At 49.3% G+C, this 24,356-nt stretch overlaps 1 protein-coding gene across 1 annotated transcript in view; it reads right to left on the bottom strand.

The window, feature by feature from the left end:
* Positions 1-24,356, bottom strand: part of LOC148894969 (BCL-6 corepressor-like) — a 61,674-nt gene that overhangs the window by 10,151 nt on the left and 27,167 nt on the right. Inside the window, 8 exon segments of the mRNA XM_089003401.1 lie at positions 6,744-6,995; positions 8,562-8,836; positions 13,763-13,842; positions 13,844-14,018; positions 15,600-15,842; positions 16,434-16,596; positions 17,725-17,781; positions 21,182-24,259. Coding sequence (XP_088859527.1) covers positions 6,744-6,995; positions 8,562-8,836; positions 13,763-13,842; positions 13,844-14,018; positions 15,600-15,842; positions 16,434-16,596; positions 17,725-17,781; positions 21,182-24,259 — 4,323 coding nt within the window.

Below are 24,356 nucleotides of genomic sequence, written 5' to 3'. Positions count from 1 at the left end.
CGTTTGCCTGTTGGGGAGAGATTCGGGAGCGCTGTGCCCAAAATTCCCTCTGGGGATTCCATGTGTGTGTGTGTTTGTATGACTGGTCTTGTGAGGACCACTAACATTTTATACCATGTGTAGTAAGGACATTTTGACAAGTGAGGACCTTTTGGCCGGTCCTCACAAGTTTTTCATTCTACTGACTTCTAGAGGGTCGATATATGCATCTGTTAAAGTTTCAGAGAGGTCCTCACAAAAGTCACCCAAAAGTATTTTCATTTCACTCGGATACGCACACTTTTTACTCACTGTGTGTGTGTGTGTGTGTGTGTGTGTGTGTGTGGTTAATGAGAGGGAAAAGTTCATACCACAAGAAGTAAAAATATATTTTAACCAAATTCATCACAGGGATGAGGACTTTGAATGTAGCCATTCAGAAAGCTCACTCCTGCTGTTATTTCAGTTTCAAGTCCACTTTTTATTGCTTTGTTTTTAAAGAAGTTGAAGTGGGAAAATGGGGTGACATTTAGTTTTCAAATGGAACGCGAGTGCTTCTCTAAACTTATCAGCTACGGGGGGGTCCTCACTCCTTATCTGGAGTTATCCGGACCTCACAAAACCATTGAAACAGGAATGTGTGTGTGTGTGTGTGTGTGTGTGTGTGTGTGTGTGTGTGTGTGTGCGGTTGAGGCTGACGACGACAGTGCTGATATGCAGCTCGCTTTTGTGTGTGTGTGTGTGTGGCTGTGGAGGAGGTGTAGCGCTAAACCTCTGGAGCCGTGTTTAATATCGCTGGGAGAGAGCGAGGAGCTTAGCACGAGCGCCCCGGCTTCCCGCCAGATACACACACACACATACCCGTTTCCGCACTATAATGAGGCGTGTGCACGCACGCACGCACACACGCGCACACACCGCTTCCGAGCAGCACCCCCACCTCCGCCGTCCTCTAATCTCCCTCTCTAGAATGCTTCCCTGCGCTGGCCTGCAATCAATGCATCACTCAGACATTTAACCCCTTGCAGCGCGGCCCCCGCGACGCGCCACGCATACAAGCAGATGTTTGTGTGCTTTTTCGGCCACGGCTGGCTAAGCTCACGCTCGGCCTGAGGGAGGCGGGGCCGCATGGGAGAAGCGCAAGCATGAATGTTTTTTTGGGTGGTAAAGTCAGAAAATGCATAATGGCCTCTCCCGAGTACAATGCGGATTTGCGATGAATATACATACACTCATTCGAAAAAACGGAACGGCGAAGCAAACAAGGACTAAATAGAAATCAATAAAGCTGACGTCTGCGTCTGGCTAATGCCACGGTGCTAAAAGAGGAAGGGCTAGCGAGCTAGCGGGCTAATGCCTGGCAATCGTAATGAGCGGGGGTTGTAGAAAGCTCATTAATTCTCGGGAGCGTTAACGTCATCTGTTCCCACCTCCGCATAACCTCGTCTTACATCGGCGGCTAAAGCTGCATTACGAGTCTGCCAGGAAGTGGGACGGACGCCATTTTGCCCTTTCCGAGTCATCGCAAACGAGGAAGATGAGAAATGAGAAGAATTCCGCTCACAAACGTCTGGCAGAAACGTGCTCGGTTTTTTTAACTCATTCGCTGCCATTCCCCAATTTGTTTGGGTTTCGATGTTTCGTGCTTGGGTGCTGATAAAGTGGTGGTCAGATCTCTGCCGATGTTTTTTTTTCCCTTCCACAAGGGGGCAGAATTTCCCTTTTTTCCATGTTAGCGCTTTGTTCCAGCTTAAGCTGTTGTTAAAAGCGCTATATAAACCAATATGTATGTACAGTAAAGTCTGGTTATATGGATAGTACTGCTTATTACGATACTATTTCTATGAACGCAAGGAGAAAATTTACATGCCGCAGGATGGGATATATCGATATTCCGCTTATATTGATATTTTTTCCCACTCCCGAGAATATCGATATAATGAGACTTTACTGATATTTTGGACAGCCGCCCTCATTTCAAGCTCATATAACGCCAGACCAATATCATTTAGGAATTAACTCAAAGTTTTCTTACGCTGCATGGAATGTTCATGTCGTCCTAAAACTCCATAATCTGTGTGTCCTGGAATTGGAGTGACAATGACAAAAACCCTGGCACCGGACTGGACTGGATACATTTTTGTCTGGCAGTGAATGAGTTAACATTTATGATGGTCGGCCATTTTGTTTTCCATTTACAAACGTCAATGTATTTGGTTTTTGTTGTTTTGACTTCAAGATGGCGTCGCGAGAGTGGTTGCCTTTACAGCCGTTTCTACTTCTTCCTTTCCTTTCACGTTGCTGCTGTGAAATGTAAATGTCTTCACTGCGAGACTTTCAAATAAAACGTCCTAATACTTTATTTCATTGCTTTTCCCTGGGCGCCATCCTATAAGCGCATCCGAGTCTAGTCGGGATTGTATCAACAAGTGGCAGTTTTCCACGCTGGAGTTCAGAAGTTTCCATCTTCAAGCTACGCTACAGAGTACGCACGCGTAACTTCCTAAACGGCTAGCGCTAACGTTTCATAACTCGGCGACAGTTTGCGGTGGGGTTCGATGCCGACGACGCCGCATGAAAAGGGAGTCCATTTATCTCCTCAGGCAAAACGTCCAAATCGCGGACGGCTATTTTGCCCCATTAGAAATGCAGCGGCTACTTCAAATGCAATCCAGCTTGACGAGAGAAAATCAGACTTGATTTATGTGAGGAGAATAAATGACAGATTGCACCTCTATCCCACTTTTTTCAATGGACTGAAGCGAAACGTGGGGGAGGGGGAGGGTTGGATCACCTGCCGGCATGGGTAGAGATAGATGGAAGAAGGTTTGGGGGGGACGCGGAGTTGGTTGGTTGGAGAGAGGGATGAAGACATCCGCAGCATCTCGGCTCATTAGCATTTCAAATGCTCCGCCAGCCAGCTAGCGAGCGAGCGAGCGAGCGAATAGAAAGGAGAGCGACGAAAGTGGGGGGTCGCTTGGGGGAGGAGGTGCTAAAAAGCCAGCGAGTGGGCTTTCATGTGCGCCGGCACGGAGCGCCAAACTAAACGAACATGAATATATGCGCCGTGTCGCCCGGGCATCGGGAGCGAGCGCGTGCCAGCGTCTTCAATTACGCCCGCGCACGTGCGTGCGGGCGTGTAATGTTTGAAATGAGTGTGCGGGAAAGATGATTAGCGAATTTGCATGTGGAAGTGTGTGTGTGTGTGTGTGTGTGTTAGCGATAGCATGTTTTTTTCCCCCTCAACTCAGTTATTTTTATAACATGAGTCATTTCGTGTGGCCCGTTCAGAAGAGCTCGCTGGCGTGACTGGCGTGTGCTTATTAGGTCACAAATGGTGTCACTCTGTGTGTCACACTAATCAGCAAATGTGAGGTGTGTGTGTGTGTGTGTGTGTGTGTGTGTGTGTGTGTGTGTGTGTGTGTGTGTGTCAATGTCTCCCAGGCCCCTTATATCTCGCTGCTTGCGTGTGATAAGCCTGGAGCTTGCGGCACTAAAACACCAGTACGGGACAAGCGCTGTGCATCCACGGGCTTTTCTGCTTGTGTATTTGTGTGTGTTTGTGTGTGTGTGTGTGAGGCACTATGCATAAATTGTGTGTGTGTGTGTGTGTGTGTGTGTGTGTGTGTGTGTGTGTGTGTGTGTGTGTGTGAGAGCCCCAGGGGTCTGCCCCAGGCTTATCACACGCAGGCAGTGAGAGAGGCGCTTCCTGAGAGGCAGCGAGAGAGAAAAGGGAGGGAGGGAAAAAGGGGGAGGGAAAGGGGTGAGGGGGTGTTGTTTGCGCAGCGGCCAGTGCCTTGTTTGTGTAGTGTCAGGTTTTCTCCTCCCCCCTCTCGGCACGCAGGAAGGGGGTGAAAAAAAATGCTAAAGGGGATGCGAGGGAGGGGTTTGCGAGTGATGGCGGAGGCGGGGGGGAAAGAAGGAAGCGGGAGGGGAATAAAACGTTTGAGAGAGAGAGAGAGAGAGACATAAATCACAGAGACGAGCCAGCTTCGGCTGACTGCTCCCCGCTGCCGCTTTTGGTGTTTGTGTGCGAGCGAGCGAGGAAGCGAGGAAGGAAGGAAGGAAGGAAGGAAGGAAGAAGAGCCGCCGCCGCCACCGCCGCCGTTGCCGCCGCCGCCAACCGCAGTCACCACGGCACATTAGAGGGCCATTAGAAGGCCATTATACTCCCAGCGCTTACCTCTCGTTCACACTCGCCGCCCGCTCTGACTCACACACATGGTGACGCACACGCCTAATCATCACAAACGTGTGTCTGAATGCGCGTCCGACGATAAAGCAAGCGCTTAATGAGCAACGCGCACACACCTACTTACACTTTGCTGACGACGCCTCTGCTGGCCATTAAAGATATTACACACGCGAGAGGACGCGCGGAAAAGCGGCGATGTGGCGAGCCGGCGGACGCGCGGCGCAGCTGAGGAGGCATTAAAGTGCGCCGATCAATAAATCCATTTGGAAAATGTGTCAAGAAGAGAGGCGCGCAAAGGACGGGGGAGGAAGGGAAAAAGGGGAGAGACAAAGGGCCATCCGGCTTTAATTAAAAGGCAACGTGCGCACACGGACGGCACCGTCGCTCTATTGACGGCAAGCCACCTAGTGGTTGACTTTGGTACAACGTCAAGATGATCGCCGCCATTCGCAAATTTATTCGCGAATTGAAAATATGACGTGGAGCGCCACTTCCGAATTTGTTTGGGTTTTTCTTGGCGGGAGGGTGCCGATAAAGCGCTGGTCCGACCTCCGGCAAGGTTTTCTCGCTGCCGCGAGGGGGCAGCGTTTGCCTTTTGTCCATGTTCGCACTTTGTTACAGCTTCAGCTGGTGCTAAAGCACTATATTATTATCATACCTATGCTTGTCTGTGACTGTAAAGTGTCCTTGAGAGCTTCAAAAGGCGCTTAAAATGTCATGTATTATTATTAGTATTATTATATAAACCAATATGTAAAAAATGTTCTTATCCCGTGACTGTAAAGTGTCCTTGACAGTTTTGAAAGGCGCTTAGAAATCAAATGGATTATTATTAATTATTATTACGATTGCGTTGTATTTTGTACAGCCACCCCCATTTCAAGCTCAGATAACTTCAAACCCATATAATTTGGGAATTAAGTCTTTCTTTCTGATGAAAGAAGATAATAAATAAGGTTTCTTACTGTGCATTGAATGTTTATGTGGTCCTAAAACACATTATTGCGTGTGTCCTGCAAATTGAGTGAAAATGACAAAAACCCTGGCACTGGGGTGGACACGTTTTTATACGTCGTCTGGCAGGTAACGAGTTAAAAACGGTCACAAAAAAATGTCTAACCCTCCCGAATGACGCAAGCTGTGTCGGTTACGCAAACAGCACACACTTTGAATCAGCCACACGGTAAACAAAAGAGCTGATCTCATCACACTCCCGCCGAAGGGATTTGACCTCCTGACCCCTAAAGTCGTCAATCGATTCATCGATCATTTAGAATTCGGACGACTGAGTCAGATCAATTTAGCGTCTCTTTGAAGAACAACATGACGCAGTACCAGCTTATGGCCACATGGGGCGCTGTTGATCCACAAAACGAAATCATATTTTGAGAAAAATTAATGTCATAGCGCATATGGCAAACTGAACGACAGTCATCCCTCGCTACTTCGTGATGATAATAATAATAAATAATAATAATAATAATACATTTCATTTCTCAGTGCCTTTCAAAACTCTCAAGGTCACTTTACAGTCACAGGATATTTTTTTTTTGCGGGTGAGCAGCGGCAGCCATTCACTCAATCCAGTCAGTCGTGTGTAATGTCGCTAGGTCACACGTGAACGTTAAACAGATCAATGTTGACTTCCCTTTTTTAACGCGCCGCTTCTTCTACCTTGCCGTTGTTTTGGCAAGCTCGAAATATGAGTCACCGACGAGCCAAATCCGCATCGGCGGCGGAGACGGCAAAGCCGACGACGGCGCATTTGCGCTAAAACACCGCCCGGCGCCAAGCTCTTAGGTGGGGAAAACCGGTCTCGCTAAAGGCTTTGAGAGCCGCGGGAGGAGATTCTTGTCTTTTGCGTGGCGGAGCCGCGGGGCCACCGCCAGAAAGCGGCGGCGCGAGCGCGCGCGGTGGGGAAGAAAAGAAGCGGCAGAGAAAGTGAGAGAGGCAGCTAGCGTCTCCGCTCGCCTCCGTATAATCATTTTGCCCATGCCGTCTGCGCGTTAGCGTGCGCGTTAGCGTGCGTATGCGCGCCAACCTCTGTGTGTGTGCGTGTGTCACACTTTGCCTCACGGAAAATTAATGAGATGTGAGAGCGGAGCGAGGCGAGGCGAGAGGAGGATGGGAGGGCGAGGGGAGGAGAGGGGAGGGAGGGAGGGAGGCTTGCTGGGAGGAGGCTTTTTTAGCGTGTGTGCGTGGGTGTGTGTGCGCTCGCGGGGTGCCAACGACAATCTGAGTCACAAAGAGAGGAAGAGAAAGAGCGGCCAGAGGAAAGAAGGGGGAGGGAAACCAGCGGAAACCTGAGAGGGGGGAGGAAAAAGGACGCCAAAAAAAAAAAGGAAAACCGAAAGCCTGCGCTGCGCTGAAAGACATAAACAGAGGGAGGCGAAGAACGGACAAAAGACGACGCATGTGGAAGAGCGAGCGGCGACAAAACAAGCTCAATTTAGGCAAAGACGCTAAAATGTGTGGAGAAGCGCGACGAGTCGAGCGGGAGCGACTTCCTGCCCGCACGCCCGACTTCCTGCCCGCACGCCCGACTTCCCGCCCGCACGCCCGCCATTACCTCGTAGCCCAGACGCGCCGCCCTCTGGAGGAGCGTCTCGCCCGCGTTCTTGTTGACGATCAGCCGGCGGGCTTCGGGCGGGATGGGCCGCACCGCCGGGGCGTCGCCGGCGGCGACGGGCATCCGTTGGGCCCCCGTGACCTCTGGCGGGGGCGGACAGAGCGCGGCGGGGGAGTGAGGCTTGACTGGAGAGCGGGGAGAATGATTAGGAGAGGCGGCTCGCTTCCTCGGAGCCTCTCGCTGCTCGCTCGGCTGTGGAGGCAAAAAGAGAGAGAGAGAGAAAAAGGGGGGCGATCAGCGGACGGTCCGTCAAAAACGGGGTCGTTCCCCGCCCCCAAAAGTGCGGCGTTCCGTGTCGACGCGCGCAACGGGGCCCTTTGTCTACCTTCCGAGGCCTTACATCTGTGTGTGTGTGTGTGTGTGTTCGGCTTTTCTTGTACACGGGTGCCCGTAAACAATCAGAAATCATAATAATCATACATTTCATTTAGAAGCGCATTTCAAAACTCTCAAGGACGCTTTACAGTCACAGGATATTTTTTTTCTGCGGGCGAGCGGCGGCAGCCACGCGCGCCAGCGTTCACTCAACCCAGAAGTTACTCAAATAGATGGAAAGATAGCTAGCTAGCTAATAGACATAGTCGTAATAATAAAATATTTCATTTCTAAGCGCATTTCAAAACTCTCAAGGACAATTTACAGTCATAGGATATTTTTTTCTGCGGGTGAGCGGCGGCAGCCACACGCGCCAGCCTTCACTCAACCCGGAAGTAACATAAAGTAACACAAAGTGGGCGCGTGTTGTCATAATAAAGCGCTGGTCAGACCTCTGGCAATTTTTTTCTTTTCCACAAGGGGCAGAATTTCCCTTTTATCCATATTAGCGCTTCATTTTCTTCCAGCATCAGCTGTTGTTAAAGCGCTACAGAAAGCAATACTGTATGTATGTCTTGTATTGTATTTTGAACAGCCGCCCTCATTTCAAGCTCATATAACTCCAGCCCCATATCATTTAGGAATTAACTTTTTTTTTTCTGATGATTGTCAAACTTCTGAAGCCTTAATGCGCAACATCTGCGTGTTGTTGTTGTTGTTTTTTTTTTTTTACGTCAGGAAGACACGCAAATGTGTCACACGTGCAGGCGCCGCTGACGCTACGCTACAGGCTGGCACGCCACTTTTTCCTTCAACCGCTAAACCAACAGGCGAGAGAGGCGCTTGCCAAGGCTCCGTCTGTGTGTGTGTGTGTGTGTGTGTGTGTGTGTGTGTGTGTGTGTGTGTGTGTGTGTGTGTGTGTGTGTGTGTGTGTGTGTGTGTGTGTGTGTGCCCTCCCTGTGGAATTCCATGTCGGAGCAGCTGTCAGGCTGAGGAGGAGAGAGCGAGCGGCGCGGGCGCAAAACAACTCGCCTTTTTTTTTCACCTCCCCCCCGCAATTTTCCCCGTGCTCGTGTTTTTTTTCTTCCTCCCCCCTCTCCCACCCTCCCCCCCACGCTTTTGAAGTTCACGCGCTCGACTGCGGCTGCCACATTCCTCACCGCAGAGGCGAGGGAGGGGTGGCGAGCTAGCGGGCGGGCGAGCGAGCGCGGGCCTCGTGTTCTGCGCCGCTGTCTAATTGCTCCGGGGTTTGTTGTCATGTCAGGAATGCTCACCGACACGCAGCCTTTGCGCACGCCGACGGGGCGGACGAGGCGCGCTTGACAATTAAGCGGCGCGACGAGTCGGGAGGTAGCGTGGAAGAAAAGAGAGGCGAGGCGAGGCGGGGCGGGGTCAAAACCTCGTAAACAAGCTTCCTTCCTTTCCTGTCAGGCGCAAACTCACCTGGCGGTCGTCGCCGCTCGCCGGCTCAGGCGGGAAACGGCGTCCGGGGCTGTTTGGGGCGTCGCCCTCTTTTCTCCTCTCGCGCTCTCGTTGGCCGGTGTGTTTGGTCTTGCAGGGCCGCTTGCCCTTGGGTTTGTCGGCGTCGCCGTGGCGACGCAGCTTGAGAGGAGGGGCGCCTCCCGGCGAGGGCTCCTTCGGCTCGCCCGAGAAGGGGCCCGGCGGGTGCGCTCTGTCCTTCAGCCGGCCGCCGGGGTGAAGGGGAGGTGCGCCCACTCCTGCGGGAGACGAAAAGGGGGGGACGCTATTAGCGTGCGGGAAGGTATCGCAAGGCCATCGCTCACCTTCTGCTGCTTTATTCATGAGCGCAGAGAGCCGTCTGCGAGCGCGGCGCGCCTGCTCGATCGGGAAGAAAATACAGCCCCCATTTGAACCCCCGTCGAGGCACGCGCGCTGCAGCAAGCGTCGGCGTCAACGCGGAGCGCCTTCAACTTGCGCAAATGCGACGCTTTTCCAGAGAAGAAAAGCCCACGAGGTCAAAACGCTATTTAAGGCCTTCATGGAAAGGCCGTTTCCTCGGGAGGATTCTCCACCGGCGTTTTCGCACAAGACGAACGGAACGCCGCTTGCCGCTTGATTTTGGATGACGTTTTCATTGAAAGGACAACCAAATCACTTTTTTCTTTCCGAACTAACAAACAGAAAATAGCATCTCAAATACCCAAAACACGCAGGATGATATTTTTAGTCAAATGCAAATAATGCCAAAAAAATATGCCAATAAAATGACTTCAAAATCTGCAAAGAAATGAACTGCGAATTGGGCATTTTCAGAAGGGCCCGCCCCCAGTTCATGACGTCTTGCATTGCGAGTGAATCCAAACAATGGCTTCAGATTCAGAGAAGATGCTTTCTTGTTACGCATCCACTTATGAATATGATCGAAATCGTTCTGAAGAGGAAAGCATACATGTTTGCAATCCATTAAAGAATTTATTCCGTGCCATTTTGAGGCAACATTGGGGGGAAATGTATCACCCAAAAAGAGGCACAAAATGGCGACCTCCTGTGGCCACCTCCATTTTCACAGGCTGATAAATTCCTTCCATGGAGCTTGGTCGCCCTCTTCTGGTGGCTTTTTGGTGCAACACGAGTTTTTCAGACCAAACGAGTACAGCAAAATACATAGACGTGACGGAAGGACTGCTACAATGTGTCTTTTTTTTGGTCAGGGGGCGTTCCTTTAGTGACGTCACGTACGGACTCGTCACCAACTCAAAAACAAGACTTCCTGAATACTAAGCGTGAGCCTTAAAACATAAAATATAGCTATATGCGACGGAATCTTATTAAAATACGCTCAGTAGAAGTCATTTGAAGCCATTTTACAAATTATGGACACAATTTGTCCGGAGACGTCAGTTGTCCTTGAAGGCCGCAAAATGGAAAGGCCGTTTCCTCTGAAGGATTCTCGACAGGCGTTTTCGCACAAGACGAAGGGAACGCCGCTTGCCGCTTGATTTTTTATTTTTTTGGGGGTTGGGGGGATGACGTTTTCATTGAAATCAGATGAGCCCCATACTGATGAGCTTCTGCAAGCGTGCTCATGTGAGCGCTCGAACATCACTTGGTGCCAGCTGAAATGGCTTCAGATCCAATTTGGCGAGCGAGGCGATTCCAACCCCAAACATTTGGCGGAGAGAAAGCAATTTGCAGCAATCGTTTCGTCAACGTTTATTTTCCCATTTTAAGTCAAATGAACCCTTAAGAGGACAACCGACACCTCCGGACAAGTTGCGTCCATAATTTGTAAAATGGCTTCAAATGACTTCTATTGAGCGCATTTGACAAAGATTCCACGGCATATTAAAGCTACATTTGACCTTTTAAGACTCACGCTGAATATTCAGGAAGTCTTGTTATGTGACGTCACGAACAAGGGGGCGGGACTTTCTGAATCTGCCCAGTTCCGAGCTCATTTTGTGGCAGTTTTTGGGACACTTTCGATTGGTGTTTTGCATTTGACTCAAAATATCAGCCTGCGTGTTTTGGCTATTTTAGATGCTATAAAATATTTTTCTGATGTCTGTTAGGACACCCAAAAAAAGTATCGGGAGTCCAAATGGGGTTTCTCAACTCACGCCCAGTGTCCACATAGCAAGTTTAAAAATTGAAAATGGAGGATTGGGAGTTGACAATGGATGGAATCGGCATCGCATTATACTTGCTAATAAACATTCTGAATGGCTGGTCAGAAACAAAGCGAAAAGTGCAGAAATATGGTGCTGTTTTCCTCCCCCACTTGTTTTGCATAACGCCGCCGAGGCCGAGTGGAAACACGGCGGCATCCATCCACGTATTTGGCAATGCGAGGCCATCACACGGCGCCAAGTTTAACGCCACTCAATTGTTGCCGACGCTTTCAATGATCTGATTGTGGCTTGCCGTGTCAAAGTGCGAAAGCACACACGTTTCCGGCAAGAACCGGCAGGCCTGCTGTTCAAGCTCTTGACGCGAGCATTTTTGCGGAATCTCCGTGGTGGAAAGCGTATTTCCTTTCTTTATCTGGCTTTGGGGTGAAATTATAGGGTGGAAAATGAAATTCTTCCATATCAAATTCCCCCCACCACATCTTCATGTGGCGTATTTTCCAGTGTACAAGGCGCATTGCACTATAAGGCGCACCACCAATAAATGTTATCTTTTCAAACAAGGCGCAGCGGATTATCAAGTGCACCTCAAATGAATGACATATTTTAAAACGTTTTCCATATATAAGGTGCACCGGACTATATGGCGCACCCCCAACGATTGGTGTATTTTCAAACATTTTTCACACATATAGAGCTCACCAGACTATAAGGCGCACCTCCAATGAATTTCAAAACATTTTCCATATATAGGGTGCACCAGACTATAAGATACAACCCAATAAATGGGGTATTTTCCAACTTTTTCCACATAAAAGGCGCACCTCCCATGAATGACATATTTTAAAACATTTTCCATATATAAGGTGCACTGGACTATAAGGCGCATCCCCAATGAATGGTGTATTTTCATTTTTTTCCCTCCACATATAAGGCGCACTTCCAATGAATGACATTTAAAAACGTTTTCCATAAATAAGGTGAAGTGGACTATAAGGCGCACCCCCAATGAATGGTGTATTTTCAAACTTTTTTTCTACATTTAAGGCGCACCTCCAATGAATGACATATTTTAAAACGTTTTCCATAAATAAGATACTCTGGACGATAAGGCACACCCCCAATGAATGGTGTATTTTCAAAAAAAGGTTTCAAAATATAAGGCGCACCTGCCTATAAGGGCCTAATATGCCGGTGCGCCTTATATGGCGCACTTTTGAAGAAAATGTAGACTTTTGGGCGAACCTTATACAGAGGAAAATCCGGTATCTTGCTCGTCGACACAATCAGAAAAGAGCTTTTTCCAAAATTGTTCCCGCTCAAGTTGGAAGCACGCAATTGTGCAAATTGTCTGACGGCGATGAATTAAGATTCACTTCATAGGAACGAGCCTCGTGGGGAATAATTGAATGGCGACCCAATACTTTTGTCCGCATCAGGCGCGTTGGAGAACAAAGGACAAACGCAAGCGTGCAGAGCGAAGGAGGGAAAAAAAATGGTTGCGGGGCTGTTGCCAAGGTGACGTTATCTGAAAAGGTGAAAGCCGGGAAGGAAAAAAAAAAAAAAAATCAAATAATGAAAAGAAATCAACGGCCAATCAAGGCCTGCCGTTTGCGCAGGGAACATAAAAGCCAAATGTGGTGTGATTTATTCCCTTTCTTTCATCTCCCGCCTGCTCTTTTATTTTCCTCTTGGCCACGCTCGCTCGCTCGCTCGCTTCAGTCTGGGCACGCCAAGAAGGGAGCGCATGCTTTTAATAAGTTAGACCCTCTGGTCCCTCCCCCACACGCTGGTTTGCCTTTTTCCTGCGACTTGTCTTGACGTGGAGGGGGCGGGCGACAGGGCGACAGGGCGACAGGGCGAGGGGAAATGATCGCACATTAGTCACACGACACCTGCCCACGCAAATCTCCACCAGCCACTTCTTGTCGTGCGCGCTTTCATCGCCGTCACGGCGCATTCTATTCTACAAGGCAGGCGCTACCAAAACACACACACAATAAAATACAGTGATACCCGCGTTTACGAAGCCCTTGGCTTACCAACCTTTCGGTTTACTAACGTTACATTGATGACAATTTTACCTTGGCATACAAACTATTTTTCGGGATACACACGGAGCGCCACAATGAGCACGTTCTCCTAACAAGAAAATGGCAGCCGGCTTGTTTTAGTCCTCTATTCCCCGCCCCCAGTCTTCGGTTAAAGCCACGTGATTGGTCAAGAACGCAGCAGTCAGGGGAGGTGGTTTAAACATTAAAGAGACAGGCAGACGACAGAGAGTGATAAAATGGAGTGACATTTGGACTTGTTTCAAGTTTGATCGTTCAAAGGCAGAGTGTAGAGTGCAAGGTTAAAATATCCCATTAATCAGGCTCCACAAGCAACCCGCACAAGCCATCGGTAAACTTGATGCAAAAAGCTATCAACCCAGCTAAACAGAACACAGTTGATGAGGAACTAGATAAAATGATGGCAGAGAAAGCACCTACAAGGGATCATTCATCAAGATGGTGAAAGAAGAAGGCTACGTTCCTCATCAAGTGTTTAATGCTGATGAAAGCGGCCGCTCCATTCCATCAAGCCATCAACGGGCATCACAAAGGTAAATAAAACGACTTTATTGTACAGTACAGTTTATTTATTCAATTATAATACCACAGCCCATTTATTATACATAAAATAAGGTCTATTTTGTGTAGTTTTAAGGCTTAGAAAATTAGAAAATGATGTTTTATGGGGACCTGGGAACGGATTATTCTCATTTTAATGGTTTCCTATGTGCAATTAATTTTTGGGATAGACACTTTGACACTCTGTCTGGGAATCAATTAAGTTGATAAGCCAAGGTATCACTGTAATGAAGTAAAAAAGCTGGCATGACAAGGGGGAGGCCAAGTGAGCTCCCGTTTGTGATTGTCAGAAGGAAGTATCCTGGAGCTCATTTCCTTTGCCTGCTTCCAAAAAGGCTGGCGGGAAATCCCCCTTCTCGACAGGCGGCTCAACAAGAAAGCCAAAGATAGCTCTGCGTTACGCCGGCTGACGCACACTCACCGTTGAGCGCTGGTTCGCGGCCCCACTTCCTGTCCATGTCGGCTCTTAGCGCCGGCGCTCGCTCGCGTTGGCTCTGCGAGCGAGCGCGACCAGGGTTGCTCTTGTTTGATGAGGGGCCGCTCGGGAGACGAGCCCCCCTGGGCGGGCTTGCTGAGGCGCAGTCCTTTCAGCTCGATGCACACTTTGAGCTTCCGCACTTCGTCGTCGTCGTCGTCGACTTCGGCGTCGTCGTCGGCGCTGCTCTGCTCGCGCTCATCTGCCGACAAAATGTCTTGTCAAGCGGACGGGAAACGCAGCTTCGGTCGGGTGTTCCCGTCGGCGGATTGAGGCCGTTTTTAAAAAAAAGAACATACGAGCGCAGTAACCGCAAACACCAAGCGGGGGCACTCTTGTCATGCTTCCGGCTGCCGGATCTCAAATTTTTTTACTATTATTTTTGAAGATTAGTAATAACACACAGAACTATAATTATTTAGGTCATGAAGATCATGTTATTTCCATAACATTTTATCTGGTAGGAAGGCATTAATCCCATGTAAAAATCAACAGATTGAGGAATGGGACGACACGACGGAACATTTTTTTGAGATAATCCCATCAATGAATCGAACAAGCAGATTTTTTTAGTTATTTACTTATTTGTTTGTTTATTCATTTGTTCATTTATGTATGTATGTATTTATTTATTTATGCATTCACCTATTTATTCATGTATTTGTTTATTGATTAATTTATTTATTTAGTTATGCATTTATTTATGGATTTTATTTATTTATTTGTTCATGTATGTATGTATGTATTTATTTATTTGATTTATTCATCTATTTGTTTTCATTTATTTAGTCATTTATGTATGTATGTATGTATGTATGTATGTATGTATGTGTCTGTCTGTCTGTCTGTATGTATTTATTTATTCATTTATTCATTTATTTATTCAGTATTTATTCATTTATTTATTTATTTAATTATTTATTTATTCATTTATTTATGTATTTATTTATGGTTTGTATTTATTTATTTATTTATTTATTTATTTATTTATTTATTCATTCATTTATTTATTCAGTTATGTATTCATCTATTCTTTGATGTGTATTTATGTATGTATTTGTTTATGGATTTACGTGTTGATTTTTGTATGTATTTATTTAGCAATTTCCCACAAGGGAGAGATGTGGAAAACTGCTTCCATGTAGTGATTCATGAAAACGGCAAAAAATGGGATGTCGACATGTGACATTGCTTCGGGTTCAACTCAATGTCGAATACAGGCTATGCAGACCACAGTCGTAGATGATTATTTGGAACAAATAACTCAATTTTTGGTCAAATTTTGATTGGTTGTCGAGTATGCATGTTGACACCTTCAAGTGAGATGCAATTCAGAGCGAGGAACCATTAAAAAAAGTACGTAAAATACATAGATGTGTATGTAAGAGCCTAGTGGGGGGTAAATGAAAGGTTAAAAGAAGAACTAAACCCCCCAAAAAAGTCACATAGGACCCACGTCTGACTCGCCAGTTGTTGCCGAGGGAGAGTGCGGAGTCGAAAGCCGAAAAGGAGGAGACCCAAAGGCAGGACGGCAGATGAAAGCAAAAGAAAAGAGCAGCCTTGAAAGGGGGCGCGGGGGGGCTTAGCGGCGCAGAGGAACATTTTTCAAAGAAGACAGAGAACGACCGTCCCCGCGAACGACGGGCGGGAATGAAGGCTTGCTCGTCTCCCAGTCACGTGCTTTAAATTTACGGGCGCAATTGATTTGGGGAACCTGTGTTTGCAAAGCAACCTGACGTGCGCACGTGCGGCCAATAGGAAAAGCGGAATTACAACTTCTCACCGGCAGACATCCTGGCTCTTTTGCGAGGGCGGAACGCGGTGTCGTCTTCGTCCCGCTCCGCCTTGAGGACGCGCAGGCCAAAGTCACGAGCGAGGGCCTCCTCGGCCGCGGAGGCGAGAGCGAGCCTTTGGGCGGCATCCGAGGCCGGCGCGCCAACGCCGTCGCTCGGGCCGGGCGACTCCGTGCGGGCCACGCACCTCTGAAGGACCGGCACGCGGTTATTGGAGAACGCCGGCGGCAAACCTGAGCGGGGATGGAAAACGGCCGCTTAGCGAGGGGGAAGACGCTAGTTAAGAAGCAGGCAGCTTTTATTCCGCTTTAAAGACGGGCAGTTAAACTTTGATGGGCTAAAGACTTTTTCATCTGGATGGTTCACCGGCGACGCTTCCGCCGAGGCAACGCCACATCCCGTGTACTTTTGCCGCTGCCCCTCCTCCCCCTTTCCGCCGCCACGTCCTCCCCCGCGGCATGAGCGCACCGCACCCTTCTCGCATCGAGCGCGAGGCCAAACCCCCCCTCGCTCCGCGCCAGCCATAATTAGGCTCGCACGTCAGCCCGGGCCCGGTTCCAACATGCAGCCGGGCCGCGCGCCAAGCGATCTGCCCCCGAGCCCCCCTTCCCATTCCAAGCCCGCTTTCCGTCCGCCTTCCTCACACACTGCTTTCACTCTGGCGCAATCTCACCCTCCCGATCGTAGCCGTCGCCAAGGGCTTCTTGAAAATAACGAGAGCGTCTGCGCCGACAGAGGAAAAGTGGGTCTTTTTTTAGAGTGACCCGGTCTCGCTTGCCACAGCGTTTGTGTGTGTGTGTGTGTGTGTGTGTGTGTGCGCTCACCCTCCCTGTCCCCATGCCGGGTGGCGTATTGGCCAAGTTCCAGCGTTCTCTCTCTGCGTTGGCTGTCGGCCAGCTCTCGTCCGGCTGCCGGGGCAGACGCGCACACGTTGCCGCCGCCCTCCTTCTCCATAAGCTCCAGCTCGGAGAACCTCATCATCGCCCGCTGTGCGCGCACACACACACACACACACACACAAAAAGAAGGAGAGAAAAAATGCAGAGAAATCCCATGAAAACCACTCGTGGTCTGGCCAAGCGACACACACGCTTTCCACTCTTAAGCTGGAATCTGGCCTCAAAAGCTAGAAATGCAAAACATTTAAAAAATGCAAAGGGGGATTTTGTGTGTGTGTGAAGAAAATTAAACATTTTAAATGAATAGAAAATGCCAAGAAATTAAACCCACACACAAGACATAATAAGGCAGTGGGGTGGGGGGTGAAGGGTTGAAAGGGGGGCGGGGGGGCAAGCATAAAGACCGGGTTAGACCGGGCGGTCCCCAACCGTTTATGCGCCACGGACCGTTTTAATGTCAAAGAATATTTTCACGGAGCGGCCGATAAATACAACAAAATAAAACGATACGACAGGCATGGAAACGTTTTTCTTTCTTTCTTTGAAATATAATAATAATCAATTGTGTATCTGTATACAACTTTCTTAGCAGAGTCCTGGAAACATCGCGCCATCAACAACATATGTAACATCGTCTCTGCCCCTGAACGCTCTATGGTAACCATGGTAATGTTTAAACGTGGCTTCAAAATAAGACACGCCACAAAAACAAGTACGGTTTTTTTTTTTGACTCATTTTGCTAGCTTACGCTAGGCTAATTTTAGCGGTATGCATCACGTGACCTAGACAAGCATTTTGACATGCGTCAAGAGTAAGTCATAGACGGATGTAATCTGCTCATTTTTCAAAATAAAACATAGTTCGGACTCAGATCATAAATAAAACGGAAAGGATGTAAATTATTTATTCTTTCCGCGCGGCCCGGTACCAAATGAGCCCGGGGAGGTTGGGGACCTTTGGGTTAGATTATCGCGGCCGCTGTGAGTCCGCGCGCGCCTTAAATTCCTGGCACATCTTCGCTTCCCGGAGTACAAACATTGCGAGGAAATATACATCTAAGCCCCGAGGCGGACAGGAAGAGGAGGGTTGAGGGGAGGGAAATGGGGGAGAAAGGAGGCAGTGCGAAAAAACAGGAGTGCGCAGCCATACAAAGTGTACAACAAGGAGACAAGAGGCCATCAGAGGCAGATGTGATAAGAAATGTAAAGAACTGACCTCCCAGTTAGCTGCAGGTTGACTTATATTACTCCCCTCTCGTGATATGACTTCCATCTAAGCAATTAGAATGAGGGGGTGGGCTCAATAGAACTGTCCATCAATTCATTCGCCACTTTTTATTGTAAAGCTTTTCTCCGCTCTTTCTTCACACATTCATAAGGCGGTCACGCAAAAAGGTCAAAACATAAAATAACACTCAACAGGGCAGCACAAAAGCATCAAATCATTTCTGAGAAATCGTGTTCGTCGTGGACGAAAAGGTTTCTTCATTTGTACTTCTTTCAAGGTGTCGGACGTTTCGCTTCGTCGGCAAACTGAAGCTTCTTGGATAAGAAGCGAAACGTCCGACACCTTGAAAGAAGTACAGACGACAGACGGCTGAAGCAACCTTTTCATGGAGGGACCACTCCTGTACGACTGAGAGCTTCCACAGACGATGTTCATCGTGGCAAAAAAAGTGATGGTAACTAAACGGGGTCTTTTGGTTTCTGTGAAACAAATGAAATGATCAGACGTCCGGGAAAAAAAAAATTCAGCGTTTGATGGTTTTGTGCCGCACTGCGCATTGACAAGCATGACACAGACAAAAACCACAGTTCACGACGACGCCTGCAACAACACAGACGGACGGACATTTGGGACACGTTAACAAATCTGCCTCTGCGCCATTGGATAGATAACAAAGCGCAGGCTTTGTTGCCTTTTTATTATTCGGAATGTTGGAGCGCCGACGCAAACCGCGTGACAAGTGAAAAGGGGATGCCGAAGGGGGGGGGGGGGGGGGTGCAAAACGGCGGCTCTAAAGTGTGAATGTGAGCGACCTAATCAGGGGTCGAGGAACCTCAGAGTGGTGGGCCTTCAAGGGCATTTGATGGCGACTGTCATGCAATTCCAAAAAGAAAGAAAAAAAAAAAGCAAATTAAAGCCATGAGCAGAGATGAATAAATGGCTACTTCAAAGCACGCAACCATTTGAAAGCGTCAGAGGAAGGAAATTCACAGCGGCAGGATTCCTACTCCAAATTCTGACCAGAAGGGCACCAATTAATCTGCCCGGCCGGGGTGGAACCTTGGAATCTCACCACCGCGTGCGTGCTTTCACCTTGTCGACTTGACTTAGTAGAACCATGCGTTCTATGGCGAGAAGTGTTGCTTCCGCGGGACGTCCCAAAAAATGACACTTTTTAACTCATTCACTGCCAGACATGTTTATAAATGTGCCCACCCCAGTGCCAGGGTTGTTGTCATTGTCACTTTAATTCCAGGACTCATAGAATATTGACTTTTAAGACGACATAAAGATTCAGGATAGCGTTACAAAGCTTAGATTCTCTTCTTTCATCAGAAAAATTAGTTAATTCCTAACTTATATGGTTCTGGAGTTATATGATCTTGAAATGAGGGCGGCTGTCCAAAATACAATGCAATATGTTACATATTGGTTTATATAGCGCTGGAACATAGAAAAAGGGAAATTCTGCCCCCTTGTGGAAAAGAAAAAAAAACATTGCCAGAGGCCATGGCCAGGGCTTTACCGACACCCAAGCATGAAAAAAAAAAAAACAAATTCTGGAATGACACTCTACGTCATATTTTCAATTCCTGAATAAATTTGTGAATGGCACTGAATGAGTTAATATTGCTTATCTGTTTGGTTCAAATTTGGTAGCGATCACAGAGAGAACATGTAGGTAGGGTGGGCTTTGTAGGCTTGCAGGGGATTTTCGGGGATTGGATGTCTTTGCTCTTTTAAATGACAATCTGGTAACGACCAGAGACATATTTTTATTCAGATGAAACCAATTTGGCCCTCCGGGGACTTGATACGTGATTGTAAAAAAAAGTGCCCAGCCCTGGTGTCATTGATGTGGCTTTGATGCGTGCCAAGTGAGAGCAACAAGGGCTGAGGGAGGGAGTGAGTGAGTGAGTGAGTGAGTGAGTGAGTGAGTGAGTGAGTGAGTGAGTGAGTGAGGGAGTGAGGGAGGGAGGGAGCGAGGGAGTTCTTCTGAGCCAAAAGGGGCACCGGAGAATTGTGCCCTTGGACAGCAAGCAGGCCAAGCAGGGAAGCACGGCGGCTTGGCGCTAGCAACTAAGCGGGGGAGGGGAGTGCGCAGCCAAACAGGAAAGCCCAGCTCGTGCAGCTGCTCCTTCTTAAGCACGCACGACGAGCCCTTCACTGCACTGCCCCTCACCTTGGGGTTAAGCATAGCCGCCGGCCGTTATGCGCCGCCGGGCCCGGCGCGCTCATGCTCAGGGAGAAAAAAATAAAAAAAACGATGCGACGCCAAACAAGCGTTCTCGCCCAAGGACGAGCGCGGAGAATAACCTTTAGCAAACGCTTGCTCGCTAATCAACATCCAGACATGGCGGGCCTGGTTAACCTTTGAACCAAGCGCCTCGCCTGATAGAAGGCGTCCAAGTGGCCTTGCGCGCACGCGCGCGCTGACTAAGATGGAGGGGGAAGGTCAAGCCCGTTGTAGGCAGGACAGCAGCACGACGGCGAGGGGATTAGTCTTGCGCTGTGTCGGGCTGGAAAAAGCAGCATGCCAGTCACATACGCGCAAGACGTGTTCCCAATTGGGAAAATGGGAATTTGGCCATTGGAATAAAGAGCGTTTATTCCAATTAATTCCGGTGTTTTGAAGTACAACAAAACCCCTAAAGTTCAACATCAGTCGGAGATCAACACGTTGCTAAAAATGTGCAGTTCAAAAGAATGCGGGGAGAGAAAAACTACACAGTCAAACCTCAGTTTTTGACCATAATCCGATCCAGAAACCTCTTCGAAAACCGAAACATTTAACAATATAATCAATTTCATCAATGTCTCCTTTTTTTTTTTTTTTAATGGTGATTGAATAATACAAACAACCCTGCTCACAATAATCCATCGGTTACAATGAAAACCGACACAAAGAAGGATCAAGTGGTGCATTCAGGTGCTCTCAGTTTGGTGGAGAATCCATTTTCACTTATTAACCAAGGCATAAAAAATAAAAAAAGAAAACACAATTTTTGGTCCAAAACCAAATTGGTCGAGAACTGAGACGTTGGAAAACCAAGGTTTGACTGTATATCTATAATAATAATAATAATAATAATAATAATACATTGGGGAAGTTGGGTGAGATACGCAGACTTTTTGTTACTTGTCACTGTTTGTTTGAGGCCCACTAGTATTATCCCTGCGATGTCGATAAAGTCTTTTTTGGTAGAATTTGTCATATGGACAAATATTTTCCTTCACACAAGGACAATGTGAGCCTAAGAGTGCCGAAGTCCATGACCCCGTGGGAAGAAACCCGGTGCAAATCCGAGGGTTGAGTTCAACGTTTTTTGGGCGGTTTTGGTTGCCAAGATGAAAATGACTGTAGCGCACGTCACGATTTCCGCGACATACGCTGCAGCGTACGTAGACAAAGACAAGCGCGCAAACAGATGCTAATGGAGCTTACCTGCAGAGCTCTTTGCTCGCGGCTCAGCTTGCTGGAGTCAGCATACAGCTCGGTGGTGACGCATTTAAAGCGGTCGCCGACGTAGCCCGTCGAGTTGGCGATTCTCTTGGCCAGACCGGACCGGCGAGAGCCTTTAGAGTTCTGGCAATCTTCGTCATCCTCGTCGTCACCCTCTCCTTGAGACTCCCCGAGATCCACCACGCTGTCTTCGTTTTCAGCGTCTCGACACGTGAACGCGTCCCGGTTTACCTCTTTGGCCATAACTGTGCAATTTGGAGCGAAGTGACGAGCTCTGCCGTCCCTTGACCCTTTGTCCTTGCCAGAGCTACGCTCACCGGACGTGCGGGCGCAACGTAAGGTACTCTGGTCGTCGTCCGCGGGCTCCGGACTGGGGCTCTGTTCCGCCGAGGAGTCTTCGTCTTCCTTTCCAGGATTATTTGGGGATGCGCTAGCTGTCGCTGCGGGACAGCCCGCGTCCTGAACGGCCTTTGGCTTTCCGTAAGTCATCTCCTGCTGTCGGTCCGCGGGATGGTGCTTTTGCGTCGGGCTGTGTCCGGAGAGGATCGGGTAAGGATGGGAAAGATGAAATTTTGGCTCATAGTCCACTCTCGCTGGGTTTTGGTTGCCGTGGTAACGTTGGTGTTGGTCAAAGGCCGAGGATTCAGCCGAGGTTTGTTTCGGAACCGCCGGTGTGGACTCCGCGTCGGTGTCCGAGTGGACGAGGTCAATGCATTCGATCTTTTCTCGGGGCGCTGCAGGCGGAGACGATGATTTTGTTTGAGCGCCGCTTTGCTCTTGTGCATTTGCTTCTTTGTCTGATTTTATCTGGCTTCCTTCTCTCATCTCCTTGCTCAAGTTCTTGTCTCTTTCTTCAAACAAACTTCTGGATTTGTCATGTGGCCGCGCTTTCAGGCCGCCATCCCCTCTTTCCGCTAGCTTGTTATCAGAGTGCATTAGCGGGTGGGACATCTCCTGTGAGTTATAAGCAAGGTATTCCCCACCCGAAGAGGGCGGTAAGTTATGGTAGGGCAAAGGAGGTTTCGCTGCCAAGTGAGATGGGTAAAGGCTATTGCTGCCCAGCAAGACCGGGTGAGGGTACACCGGACCTTTCCCTGCAATCGGAAGGGAGTGAAGTGCCATGCTGTCGGGGATCGGGTAGTGCAGGTATCGATTGGCGTAGGCCAAACTGTGGCTTAGGTAAGCGTCACTTTGAGGAAGGTAAAGGGGCCCGGCGGGGTGACCGTTCTCCACCATGGGCCTTTTGTACGACGACGGCTCCGGAAGAGTTTCCGTTCTCTTGGGATTCTGGGAGGACTTCTCCACTCCCTCTCTGTGGTGGCCCACGACTGGCAAATGTTCTGATTGAAGAGGGCTGTGCTTGGCCCAATCGCCATTTGATTTGGGAGAAAGAACCCTGGACGTGATGAGGGAGGAATCCGACGAAACTGAATTGGGATCATTCATCCTCGGACAGGACAAGCTACGCGGTTGAGGGAGTACTCTTTCCAGATTCTTGTGTTTGATGACAGAAGGTGAGGAGCCTTTGGCTTGTGAGGAGCCCACATCTGCGCCAGGTCTGGGAGATGAGGATAAGCCGGTGGCGTGCTGAGTTTGAGTGGGAGACCGGCTGGGTACGACCCAGGAGGAGTGTAAAGTGCTGATCATCTCTGGTCTCTCCGAGACCTTTGCAGAAGTGCTGTTTACCACAGAGTGAGGGTGCGAGGAGGGAGAGAGGGATAGGTTCTCTTTTAGAAGTTCTCCGCTTGGGGGAAGTCCATAACGTGCACCGGGAGCAATGGTGTCCATCTTAATCGGGAAACCATTAGGAAGTCCAAACTCCAGTATTCTTCCAGACAAATCCAACGGCTTCTCCGTCGGTTCTTTGGTTGCTTGGGGTTGGTGAGAGGGCCTGTCAAAATTGGACCTTGACGGTGACCGGGGTCTCCTTTCAGCACCCGGCAGCCCGTCCCTCGGCCGTGGCCTGGCGGGCGAGGCCTGTTCTGAGGCCATGTTTCCAACTGACAACAGATGAGAAACGGGCGCGGCGGACGCTGAAGATATCGAAGCCGAAGAGACGGGCGGTTGACCCATCCTTGCGACCGGCCTCTGCAGATCCAGTGAATTGTCAATGAGAGTTTGGGGGAGACGAGAGGGTGCGTGCGGCGAGGATTCGGTCGGCAGGTTGTTATTTCCTCCGCCGGCGACGCTCGCGCTTGCACTGCCGTTGTTATTGCTGACACCGCCTCCAGTCCTAGAGGGAGGTCTACTCGCTCGACTGCTCCTATTGGGTGATCGCTCCCTGTCAATAGCAGACGGGTGATGCTGAGGATGCGGGGAAGGCTGGTGAAGCTGCTGCACAAATGGCGGAGCGATGCCGAGGCCCTTGTCCTGGCAGTGTACGAGGGTCGTGGGGGCCACCGAGACGGGAGGGATCCTCATTTGGGGGGCCACGAGGGGAGAGGACATGGCCGGAGGTGGATAAGTGGGCATGTAGTAGAGTCTTTCAGCGGCAGAGGTGACCGCAACGGGGTTGACGGTGCCACCTTGGGGTGCGCAAAGAGAAGGGTAAGCGAGATGCTGAGGGAGGTAGGGGCTGGGTTGGCTGAGCAACGACGCTTTGTACATGTTCAGCGTGGCATACTTGGACGAGTCCATGAAGGGATACATGCTCGCCTCCGGGTAAGGGTTAAGCCACGGCAGACGGAGGAAGCTACTGCCGGTGCTCCCTAAGCTCATTTCAGGTGCTTTTTCCCCAGGTGCCAACCTCCGTTCCAAGCTTAAACCCTCCGCTCCTGGAATTAGCACCGGCTTGTGGAGATTAGGAGGGATGCCCTTATAGAGCCCCAGGTATCCATTTGTGGCTTTGCGACTGTCCAGAGGGCCATCCGGCTTGTAGAGCAGCTCGGGTAGCCCGTCGCGGTTGTAACCCATTGGGAGAACAGCCACCTCTCTAGTCTTCTCTGTCTGCAGCGTTCTGATCCCTGGATACACAACGCCACCGTGGAGGCGAAGACCGTCGTGAATCAGGGCGCCTCGGTCCAGGCCCATTGCCGCCAGGGGTGTCAGCCTCGCATCCACCTGCAATATACAAGGGTGCACAAAATAAATAAGATCCCTCACTCACGGAGTAACAAATAGCTCAGATGTAATTTTTTTTTGCCCCAAGGAAATTGTG

The sequence above is a fragment of the Hippocampus bargibanti genome, linkage group LG08 (genome assembly GCF_051943395.1).
Source record: "Hippocampus bargibanti isolate YZ-2025 linkage group LG08, ASM5194339v1, whole genome shotgun sequence".
NCBI classification, from domain to species: domain Eukaryota; kingdom Metazoa; phylum Chordata; class Actinopteri; order Syngnathiformes; family Syngnathidae; genus Hippocampus; species Hippocampus bargibanti.
The sequence above is the reverse complement of the archived record's forward strand: the minus strand, read 5'-3'. Positions and strand labels throughout refer to the sequence as shown.